General features: G+C 39.6%; 1 protein-coding gene across 1 annotated transcript; it reads right to left on the bottom strand.

Annotated features, from left to right (window-relative positions):
* Positions 1-7,066: 7,066 nt before the first annotated feature.
* LOC135606489 (dehydration-responsive element-binding protein 1C-like) lies at positions 7,067-8,257 on the bottom strand. The gene has a single exon (XM_065097521.1). The coding sequence runs from the start codon at positions 8,181-8,183 to the stop codon at positions 7,491-7,493; it is 693 nt and encodes a 230-aa protein (XP_064953593.1). The 5' UTR covers positions 8,184-8,257; the 3' UTR covers positions 7,067-7,490.
* Between the last annotated feature and the right edge of the window lie 4,156 nt (positions 8,258-12,413).

The raw sequence follows: 12,413 nt of genomic DNA, 5'->3' as shown, positions 1-12,413 counted from the left end.
TCTTTGCTAGTGAGCATAGAGAAATAAGATGGATCTCCAGTCATATATCTTGAGCATCCACTATCTAGATACCATCTCTTGCTCCTAGCTTGTGATGGTGTATGTTTCTACAAGAAGGGATTATTTTTAGGTACCCATTTTCTTTTGGGTGCCTTAAAAACTGATTTAACTTGTTCATCATATTGCATGGAATTGATCATGGTTCATTTAGGAACCCAAATTAGTTTGTTCGGACTAATTTTCTTGAATGGACATTTATAATTTTTATATCCATATTTGCAACAAAAGTTGCAATTGCTTTGGTGCTGAACATGTAAGACAGGGCCTTTAATGAAGGTGGTTGGATTTTGGTGAGGACTTCTCACAAATCCGATTCCACTTCTTTTAGGAACGTGACCCTTATTTGTAAGGATCATGTTCAAATATTTGCTACCAACCTCGAATTTCTTCAAGGTGTCCTTAAGTAGCAAGTTCTCCGTTTGGAGAGATTCTAGATCATGACATTTTATACATGGAGCTAAACTATCATGATATTCAGTTTTTAATTTATCGATATCACAAGTAAGACTATCATGCTCCTTTTTTAGCAATTTATATTTTCTACTAATTGTCTTACATTCATCAAATAACTCATGGAAAGCATTTAATAATTCATGATAAGGTAAATCTGCATCAATTAAATTCGTTACCTCTTTTCCGATGGCCATTAGGGCATAATGAGCAACTTGCTTGGTGTTAAACTCCTCTTCTTCGGACGCGCTTGAATCATCCCATGTTGCCTTGAGCGCCTTCTTCTTTGATGTTCTCTTTTTGGCTTGAGGACAATCGTTCTTGTAGTGTCCTGGTTTTTTGCACTCATAGCAAATCACTTGGTCCTTCTTGTGTTCGAATTTATTTTTTGTATTATTTTTAAATTTGTTCTTTCTTAAATATTTTTTAAATTTTTGAGTCAAAAGTGCAATGTCATTGTCACTGTCCTCATCACTTGATGTTCCTTTCAAGTGGTCTTCTTATGATGTGAGTGCCATATCCTTCCTGTTCTTTGGAAGGGGGTTCTCGAGCTCGTCATGAGCTTGACATGTCATTTCGTAGGTCATTAGAGACCCAATAAGTTCTTCAAGAGGGAATGTTTTAAGGTCTTTGGCCTCTTGAATTGCCGTAACTTTTGGATCCCAAATTTTAGGGAGGGATCTTAAGATTTTAGTTACTAGTTCAAAGTTAGTAAAATCTTTACCAAGAGCTTTGAGTCCATTGATGACATCCGTGAACCAGGTGTACATGTCTCCGATGGACTCACTTGGTTTCATTCGGAAAAGTTCGTAAGAGTGCACAAGAATGTTGATTTTGGACTCTTTCACTCGGCTAGTGCCTTCATGAGTGATCTCAAGAGTTCTCCAAATATCAAAAGCCGAATCACAAATTGAAACACGATTAAATTTATTTTTGTCTAGTGCACAAAACAAGGCATTCATAGCCTTTGCGTTTAAAGCAAAAACCTTCTTCTCCGATTCATTCCATTCGCTCATCGAAAGAGAATATTTTTGAAATCCGTTTTCAACAATAGTTCAAAGCTCGAAATCCATGGAAATGAGGAAGATCCTCATACGAGTCTTCTAATAAATATAATCCGACCCATTAAACAAGGGTGGACGTGTGATAGAATGACCCTCATGTATGCCGGAGTAAGCCATCTCTCTTGGGTATCAAACCAAATATGAGAGTGAGCCTAGCTCTGATACCAATTGTTAGGATCAGAGCCGCACTAAGAGGGGGGGGTGAATTAGTGCAGTGGTAAAGTACGATAAACTTTTGACGATTTAAACACTTTCGAAAACTTCGTACGATAAAAGCAATGTTTCGTTTGAAACCGTTTCGATTGTGTTTTAACTTGAAGGGATACGTAAGAAGGAGACAAAGAAGTAGAGCATTAAAGTGCAAATGGTTTGCAGTAATATAAATGACAATAAGTAAATGCAAACCAGAGATCACACCGATTTTAAAGTGGTTTGGTCAAATGACCTACATCCACTTGCAAGGCCCCTCTTCGATGAGGCTCCCACCTTCCACTAGCAAATATCTTGAAGGGGAAGGGTAAATACCCCTCTTACAACTTTTTATAAGCGGTTCACTCTCTTACAGATTTTCAGCAAGAAAGGAGGTGAACACTAGCAAATTGAAAACAAGACTTGCTAAGACTTTTCTAAGACCTTTCTCTCATTCAATTGCTTCTCAAAAAGTTGTAATCTCAGCTGAGATTTGAGGGGTATTTATAGGCCTCAACAGGATTCAAATTTGGGCTCCAAAATTTGAATTCTCTTTTTGTTCCTGACACTGACAGTGGACTGGCGGTGCCACCGCCTGGCTCTCGGGTGCTGGGCGGTGCAACCGCCTAGTCTAGCGGTGCCACCGCCAGACCCTTCGGTTCACTGGTTGGGCTTTAAATTTAGCCCAAACCAAGTCTAATTTTGGGCCTAGTTGGCCCCTAACCAGGATATATGATTATCTCTTAATCCTAATCCTAATTACAAGTGAACTACATAACTAAAAACATCCTAAGCAAGTTTTCAACCGCGAACGTCGAGTCTTGTTCCGGCGAGCTTTCCGACGAACTTCTTCCGACGAACTCCCAGCAAGCTCCTGATCTTATGATGACTTCAATGAGTAGCCGAGCCTTCTTGGTTATCTCCGCGAACCTCCGATGATCTCTTCGGCGAACTTTCAAAAATTTCGACAGGTTCCCGATTTCTTCTTGGTTGGTTCCGACAGCATCTCCGACGATTCTTCGGACTCTCAAACGACCATCGAACTTGACTCCGGTATTCTTGCTTTATGTTTTCTAGTTATCGTAGTTAATCCTGCACACTTAACTCAATAATATGGATTAGATCAATTAACCCATCAATTGATTTTATCATCAAAATCCGAGATTCAACATATGGTTTATTGATCTTTATGATTTCCATGATGAGATTTACTTTTTCGATTTTAAACTATGGATGGTTTTATACGAAAAAGACAAAGGCATGCTTGTATGAAATAAACAACTTCAAATGAAATATATAAAAAAAAAGCGGGGGGGGGGGGGGGGGGGGGGGGGGAGGGGTTTGGGAGGGTGCGGGGGGAAGGAATACATTTTCCATCTTATTGATTTTTCATTAATGAATCTATGTATATTATACTTTAATGAATCTCATGGATTATGAAAATAATTTAAATTTAATGGATTTTATCGAAATCATGATATTGATTTCTCATGATTTATAACTTGAAATCATTTATGAATCAAAATCTTATTTTTTGAACTCTCATATTTCTTCTTATTGTTTACTAAAGAGGAAAATTTCCTAAATGAATCATGATTTTTTAGAATTATAATTTTTACGATTCATAATGAATTGGGAGATTTTATATGCATGAATTAATATCTTGTTCTCCTACAAGATTGAATGAATTTTATCTATATTATGATTTCCTAAGAATTCTTTTTGTTATTTATTTAAAAGGAGATTTGTTAAAATGAATCATGGTTTCTCTTGATTTCTCGGAATTATAACTTGAAAATTCTTTTTATAAATCAAGATTGTCTACTATGATTCTTTCTTTTTGCTATCTGAGTTATCAAAAAAAAATCATAATATGTCTTTTGATATTTACAATTTGTCTTCATGATTTGTATATCTCATCACCAAAATTCTCTTGATTTTTCATGTGATGATATGAAATTATGCATAAAATACTCATGAATTTATGTAAACAAATGAGAAGTTATGATCATGTATGATAGGATGTAATATAATTTGACATTTAGATACCATCATGATTTGAAATGCTATGATTTTTTGCCAAAATGATGTATCATGAATGCGTGAATATCATGTATGATATGCCCATGGTGATTGATTTATTTATGTCATGCATGAAGTAAGGATACCATATATAAAGTTTTGAAATTGTGCATGTTGTAAATTAAAACCATAATGGTGCACAAACATATTGAAATAATGATTGAAACATTAATGTAATTATGAATGATGATTTGATATTATGCATACAATACTTCAACTTATGATAATGATGTATGTAATGATAAAATATTCATGATGAAAAATTATTTTTACATTCATAACTTGATTTTTTGATTATTCATCCTTTGTCATGATTTAAAAATTATTGTAAAGGGAAAAAGAGATACAAAACTATATTCTTCCTGATTAAAATAATAGAAGATAAGAACAATTATTGAAGAAGCTTTATTTAAGAAGAAGTGAAAAAGCTTAAATACAAAGAATGGAGGAAGGATTAGGAGGAACGATTTCCCTCAATAGAATGGAGGATTTTCCTCAATAGAATAAAGTGATTTCCTCGTATAGTTGGAGAAATCTTATCTTCTATCATGCCCCCGTAAGATGGTACTCCTATCAAGGATACCAATCTTGGATCGATGTAAAGAATGGTTTACGAGCGAGAGTCGTGAGTAGAGCAAGAGCAGATCGCTTCTGCTATTGCAATTGCTATTGCTTTAAGAGCATAGGCATTCCTTTCGTTCCCCTTAAGTCCGCCCTTCATTCTTCTTAAGTCCATTGACTGTTGGCAGATCAACAAAGACTATCACGATGAGAAAACGAAGACTATCGCAGTGAGGAAGATGATGATTGGCCGTGGAGCCTCTTAGGAATTTGGTTGCAGCGGCGTTGATTGCTGGCCAAAGGCAAGGGCGAAGCTTTGCTTTTCTCAACGGCATTGGTCGCTGGCCAAAGGCAAGAGCAAAGCTTTGCTTTTCTCACTGCTCTGATACCATGATGAAAATAATAAAAGATAAGAATAATTATTGAAGAAGCTTTATTAAAGAAGAAGTGAAAAAACTTAAATATATCCCTCTCCTATTTATACAGATTAGAAGGAAGAATTTTCCTTAATAAAATGAAGGATTTTCCTCAACAGAATAGAGAGATTTCCTCATGTAGTTGAGAAAATCTTATCTTCTATCACTTTCCTTCTTTTTGACAATGATAAAGAGGAAGAAAAATTACTAGCTCAAGATGCAAAATTTAGAAACTTGCACATTGCAAAAGAAGCAAACTTGCTAGCTTGCTCATCTCAAAAGAGAAGCAAGAATTTATAAAACTTGCTAGCTTGCTATCTTGCAAATCTCAAGACACACAAATGCAAACTTACAAAATTTAAAATTTTACACATCATTAAAATTTATGATGATTTGGTGATTATGCATGTTCTAAAATATTGTAAGATTCACTATCTTATATGATATAGAACTTGCTATCTTAAACATCACCAAGAAGTGCTATCTTGCCTATCTTAAGAAGCAAAAAATGTTAACTTGCACATCTAGCAAAATTTATAGCAAGAGTTGCTTTCTTGAACATCTCAAAATTGCTAGCTTACATGTTTTAAAATGTTATAAAATTTTGCTAGCTTGCACTTTGCAAAGGAAGCAAAAATAGCACTTGTCAAAAGAGAAGAAAGAGCTTACTATCTTGAACATCGCTATCTTGCATTTGATTTCAAAATTTTTGCTAGCTTATATGTTGTAAAGTTGCTATCTTACTACCTTACATATCTAAATCTTGATAGCTTGTATGATGTAACACTTGCTAAATTTTCTAACTTACAAATTGCATGATGATAAAACTTGATATTATATTTTTCATGCAATGATTTGACATTATATCTCAAACACTTGATAGTTGAACTTCTCCTTTTTATTAATGACAAAGGAGGATAAGTATGATCATGTTATACATGATGACGTATTACAAATATTTATGATGAAATTTGCAACGACTTGAATTCAAGGTTCTATCAATATGGCATATTGATAGGGGGAGTTTATTTAAACTCTGGGAGTTAAGGTTAACTCCTTCATCAATTGGTTGTCATCATAAAAAAAGGAGAGATTGTTGAATCTCAGATTTTGATGATGAAATCAATTGATAAGTGTTTATGATTTAATCTACGTTTTGAGTGACACAGGATGCTTCGATCATGGAGAGATAATTAAAGCAGGAAGAATCATGTTGGGCCGGAGAAAAACGTGTCAGAAGATTGGACGTCGGGCCGGAGGATCGGTCGACGTATTGACAGAAGGCTTCAGACCATGGATTCAGGTATCGGGCCAAGAAGAGCGGATATTGCGCCAAGGATATCGGAGTTATGGAGGTCAACTGGCCGATTGGGCAATAGGCTACAAGAGAGAACGATGCGCCAAAGAATCGAACGAAGCGTCGATGGACCAATGACATACCGGACAACATGATTCATGCTTAGTAATAATTGTCTAGATCAAACTGTGTTTTTGTGTGTGCAGGATTAACTATGATAGCAAGGCATAAAGCAAAATGAAGTCTTGGAGTCAAGAACGCGATTTCGTTGGGAGTTCGAGAGTTCGTCGGAAGTCTGGACATTCGTCAGAAGTTCTATCGGAACCAACCGAGAAATCCAAGAGCTTGCCAAAGAAGCTCATCGGAACTCGCCAAGAAGATCATCGTGAAGTCCAGGAGCTTGCCGGAAGTCCACCGGAACATTACCGAGAGATCGTCAGAAGTTCACCGGAAGATCGTCGGAAGCTTGCCGAAAAAAATTAGACTTATCTTGCTTAGATTATGTCTTAGAAATCATATTTAGCATATAATTGGAGTTAAGATTAGGAGGTAATCCCATCAACTCTATTAGGGGCTAACTAGGCCCGAAGTTAGGCTGGTTTGGGTTAGATTCAAGGCCCAACTAGGGTGTTGAAACCCTGGCCGACGGTGGCACCGCCTGGGGAACAACACCCCAGGATATATGGGCAGTGCTCCCACCGATTGCAATGTTGTCAGCGGTGGTACCATCCTTATTCAGCGGTGGTAACGCCCAGCTGCAGATCTTGCGGTAGTAGTACCGCCCAGGAACGACGGTGGTACCGCCAATACATAGGAAACTTATGATGAGACCTTTTTAGGCTCTAAGTTTGAATCAACTTGAAGCCTATAAATACCCCTCTTATCCCTGATTAACATACACAAGCACAAAGAATTTAAAGGGGGAAAAAAATATTATTGTAATCTATTGTGAGAATCCTTCTCTTCTAGTCTAAGTGTTAGAATAATTTGAAAGAGGAGTGAGTGCTTGTAAGGGTTGTCTCCTAAACCCGATAAAAAGAGAAGAGAGGTATAAGAAGGAGGTTGATCTTCGCGTATTAGAATAGTTTGCCTGTGTGCTTTTTTTCTTTGGATCTGTGTGCTTATTTTGCAGAGATTACAAGAGCTGAGATCAAAGCAGAGCAAATATAAACATAAAGCTCGTCTTCTGAATCATTCACCGAGTTTACTCGTTCTACAGATGTTGTGGTCGAAGCTGGTGAAGATCCAGAGAAGCGTTGATGCATGGGAACAGCTTCGAGCACTCAGCCGCCGCACGTAACCGAGTTAATGGACGTCAGATGCCTTGCCACCTCCTCGTCGTCGTCCTCCGCAGCCGCCGCCTTCTCTGCGTCAGATGGAGTAGCTCCAGAGCGACACGTCAGCGTCAGCGGCCACGTCGTCCCAAATGGAATCTACCAGCGCGCCCTCCGCCATACCGGAGTAGTCGCAGTAGCCCAAATCCATGCCGTCGTAACTCACCATATCAAATGTGACTCCTTCTTGGCTGCCGATCCCATCTTCCAGTAACACTGATGAAGGCGTGGCCGCCGTCGCTAAAGGCGACAAAGACGGGAATGTACTCGCTGAGCTCTCCATCGTTAAGGAGGATTCAAAGGTAGCGTTGGAGTCCGACGGAGGCCGGAACGCCTCGGCGGCCTCGGCGGCGGCCCGTGCGATGTCCTGGGAGCAGGAGAACGAGGCCGGCACGTGGAGCCGCCATGCCGAGTCCGCGAAGTTGAGGCAAGCGGATCGGCCTCGTAGCATCATCGCCGCGACGTCGTGCGCCCGCGCCGCCATCTCCGCCGTGGGGAACGTGCCTAGCCAGATCCTGGACTTCTTGTTCGGCTCCCGCACCTCGCACACCCACCGCCCGGCGGCCCCCCGCTGGCGCACGCCCTTGTACACCGGATGCCGCGTCTCCCGGAACTTGGTCCGCCCCGCCGGCCGCTTCGGTGGCGCCTCCGACACCGTCGCGTACAGCCACGTCCCCTTGGTTCCTGAGACAGTAGCGGCGGCGGCGTCATCACCAGAAAACGCCTCCATCCTGTGCAGATTCAACTTCTTGGAGAGCGTACGATCCGCGAGTGAAGCAGTTACTTGCTGATGAGAAGAAGGGGCGAAGGATGCGGAGATATATATAAAGTCGAGGACGGCGACATCGCGATGGGGCACACGGGGTGGAACAGCTGGATAAAGCCGGGCGGCGAGGGACCATTTTTAATGCGTTATGGGCGTCGTAGGGAAGCGTAGGTAACGGGACGTGGCGTGTGGCCAGGAGATCCTGGTGTTCTTCTGGCTTCGAGTACCACAAGCTAAACGATATAGTACTGGTTCAAAGGGTGGGCGGCTTGACTTGCGGAGACGACGGGGACGCTGCTTCTCCTCGACTCAGCAAAGTGGGTGGACCCAGAAGCCATCAACCAATCGCATGAGTCCACATCGGTGCTGGCGCCACCCGTCCTGTGATAAGTACGACACCGACTTTTTGGCAGCAGCGCCTCATGTTCATTATAGTTTTCGTGATTTGACTTGATGTGATATGGAACGTAAAGATCTGCTGCTGCTCGCTGAGTGTCTGAGGAGAAGAGCCCACGTTGGTGACAGTTAGATTTCAGTTGGGCCACCCGCGAGCGACAACGCGGCTTGGGGTGGCGTGGGCGGTGGCAGTTGGGGAGGAGTCGTACGCGTGCAGCCCACCGACGCTGCCTCAAGAAACATCCTCCGTAGCTTCACCCACCGGCAACCCTGCATGCGGTGGGCTCACTCTCCTACGTCACCTACAACTCCAGATCCTAAGAAGAGATGGCTCAAACGGAGACATATCTGAGTTCCATGTGAACATTGACAACGCCAAAGTTCGTGCAACATATCTTTGTTTGACTTTGTTCAGAGGGGGTTTCGGTGGCCCTCCTTGTTTATGAAGCAGTGAGCTGTTACCGCACGAGGGAGGAGGACGAAGAGCGGATCGGAATCTGATCTCTTTTATTGTTTTCGGGAGAAGGAAAGGGGGATCCGAGTTGTTGGATGAAGCAAAGTGACAGGGCGGCGCCCCTTGGTTCAGGTTGCATGGGTAGTGGCTCGGGACACGTCTTGGGAGACCGGGACGGTCGCTGCCGTCGTTGACCGACGACCTGTTAGCCTTTTACAGCTAGGAGGGTACGTGACTCGACTCCCCCCTCAAGCTAGCACGATTCAATAGTCAAATTGTGGGCGGGCCTCATCGATGCATGGGGACCCAAATTGAAATATAAGATTTATTATCAACGTAATATAAGATTTATTATCTGATAGATTTTAATTTGTATATTTTATTTTTCTTGTAGATATATTATAATTTTTTACAATCAAATTGTTTTACATGTTGTACTTATAGTTGTTATATATTCAATATCAAAACTTAGAGAGAAGCATACTCTTATTCTTTTGTTGTGCATAAAATGACTTCTAACTCCATATTGAAATAATTTTAATAATCATCAACATAACTAACTTAATCACTATCAATATAATTTAAAATTTTTTATCTACTCATAGTGAATATCATAATTGAGATTTTTTTAATGTATTTAAGAATTCTTTTGGTTGTTCTAAAGTGATGCTTCTAGGACTAGAACTGTGCATGAATCTAGACAATAAACTAATTACAAACTTAATATTTGACATTGAATGTATAAGATAAATTATCCCTTCAATTAAGCTTCTAATTGAATCTCATCCTTTTTAAATTTTATCATCTAACATAAGTTTATCATTTTTATTCATTGGAGTACTCACTAGCTTACAAGCTATATTTTCAATAAATTTTTATTATATTTTCTTGAAATAAAAATTATTTCATATTGGAATAATTTTCATTCCAAGTAAATAAAAAAGCCCTAAATAAGTTATTTCAAATTCTAAATCATATTTTTATTAAATTTATTAAGCATACACATCGAATTTTTAGTATAAATCATATCATCCACATATAAATACAAATAGATAATAAGAATTTTCATATCTTAAGCTTTTATATATATGGTTGGTTCACTTAAACATTTTTGAAAGTTGTGTTAAAAAAATAATTATCAATTCACATATACCATGCCCTTAGTGCGTATTTTAAATTGTATAATACCTCCTCTTGTAACTTTTCATTCGGAAAGATTGATTTAATATCAAATTGATAGACTAATCATTTTTTTTAAATTACTAATGCTAACACTATTATAATTGTATCAATTTTATAATTAAAGAAAAAAATTAAAATTAAAATATAAAATTTGAGCATACCCCTTGACAGGCTTTATGTTTTGTAATAAGTCATTAGCATTAAATTTTAACTTGTAGACATATTTGAGTCTAATTATCTTTTCTAAGAAAAAAATATTAACTTTCAAGTCTTATTTTATTTAATAACTTGTAATTCGTCATTTAATTCCTGCACCTGTTTTTCTTTCTGAAGTGATAGAGTGACCCTCTAGATTATCGGCAAAAGTCATTTAGTATTTTCGATAAAATATCAGTTTGAAAATTTTTGTTCGATAAAAATAAATATCGAATATGTACTTGACTTAGAATAAGTATAATAAGCAGTTAAATCAAAAAGTAATATCAATGAAGGGCAGAAAGTAAATGCAAACCGAGTATATAGTGGTTCAGTCATCGTGGCCTATGTCCACTCCCGATTCCTCTTCCGTCGAGGCCATCGGTATTCACTAACGATATTCTTTCAATGGACGAAGACTACCTACTCTCTTATAACTGTTTTCTCCTTTTCATAAGTTTAGGAGAGACTCTTTACAAATCTCACACCTCTATTAGAATAAGCCCAAAACTTAAAGTGGAGAAGGGGGACACTTAGCACTTTTCAAAACTTTACAACTCAAAATCACTGGATTTTTTGTTCACTTTTCTTGCTTTCTTAAGCAAGAAAGAGTGGAGAATCTATAGGCCCTAAATGACTTAAAAAATGGATCCAAAAAAGGTTTCATCCCGGATTTCCGAGGTACTAATGGTACTACTACTAGTACTAGGCGATCTCACTGCCTGCTAGACTAACAACTGGCCGTACCACCACCTAGTCTGGGCGGTACTACCGCCAGGCTTCATTGGAGACCATGCACTGGTGGTACTACCACCAGTCTGGGTGGTACCACTGTAAGTCTAGGCAATACCACCGCTTGACACTAGCGGTACCACTATCGGATCTTTCAAAAAAATGTACACTTCGTACATTCCAACTCATAGGCAGTACCATCGCCTAGTCTAGTGGCAGCACCACCTAACCTAACCCTAGGTCATTGAATGAGCCTCCCAATGGGCCCCACTCAGCCCTATATCAGGCCTAATGGCCCCTAATTAAGTTAGTAGGGTTACACTTAAAACTTGTTAGGATCGGAGCGGCACTAAGAGGGGGGGGGGGGGTGAATTAGTGCAGCGGATTAAAACGTTGGTTTCGACAAATCTTTCGTACGATAAAAACCGAACTTGAAAAGCTTAACTTGAACGCGTGTTCGTAAAGGTGTGCAGCAAAGGTAATGAGGAAATAAAGCACGTAAGAAGGTTTGCAGTAATGTAAATAGCAATAAGAAAATGCAAACCAGAGATCACGCCAATTTTAAAGTGGTTCGGTTAAATGACCTACATCCACTTGCGAGGCCCTCTTCGATGAGGCTCCCACCTTCCACTAGCAAATCTCTTGAAGGGGAAGGACAAATACCCCTCTTACAACCTTTTACAAGCGGTTCACACTCTTACAAATTTTCAGCAAGAAAGAAGGAGGTGAACACTCTAACAAATTGAAAACAAGACTTGCTAAGACTTTTCTAAGACCTTTTTTTCAATCTATTGCTTCTCAAAAAGTTGTTATCTTAGTAGAGAATTGAGGGGTATTTATAGGCCTCAAGAGGATTCAAATTTGGGCTCCAAAATTTGAATTCTCTTTGGTTCCCGATGCTGGCGGTGCCACCGCCTATCAGTGTCTGACACTAACAGTGTACTGGCGGTGCCACCGCCCAAACTGGTGGTGCCACCGCCAGACCCTTCGGTTCACTGGTTGGGCTTTAAGTTTAGCCCAAACCAAGTCTAATTTTGGGCCCAGTTGACCCCTAACCAGGATATAGGATTATCTTTTAATCATAATCCTAATTACATGTGAACTACATAACTAAAAACATCCCAAGCAAGTTTTCAACCGCGAACGTCGAGTCTTGTTCCGGCGAGCTTTCCGACGAACTTCCGGCGGACTTCTGATATGCCCTCGAATTTCTTCCGACGGACTCCCAGTAGGCT

This window comes from Musa acuminata, chromosome BXJ2-3 (genome assembly GCF_036884655.1).
Source record: "Musa acuminata AAA Group cultivar baxijiao chromosome BXJ2-3, Cavendish_Baxijiao_AAA, whole genome shotgun sequence".
Lineage (NCBI taxonomy): Eukaryota > Viridiplantae > Streptophyta > Magnoliopsida > Zingiberales > Musaceae > Musa > Musa acuminata.
Note: the sequence above shows the minus strand (reverse complement) of the source record. Positions and strands in the feature narration are given on the sequence as shown.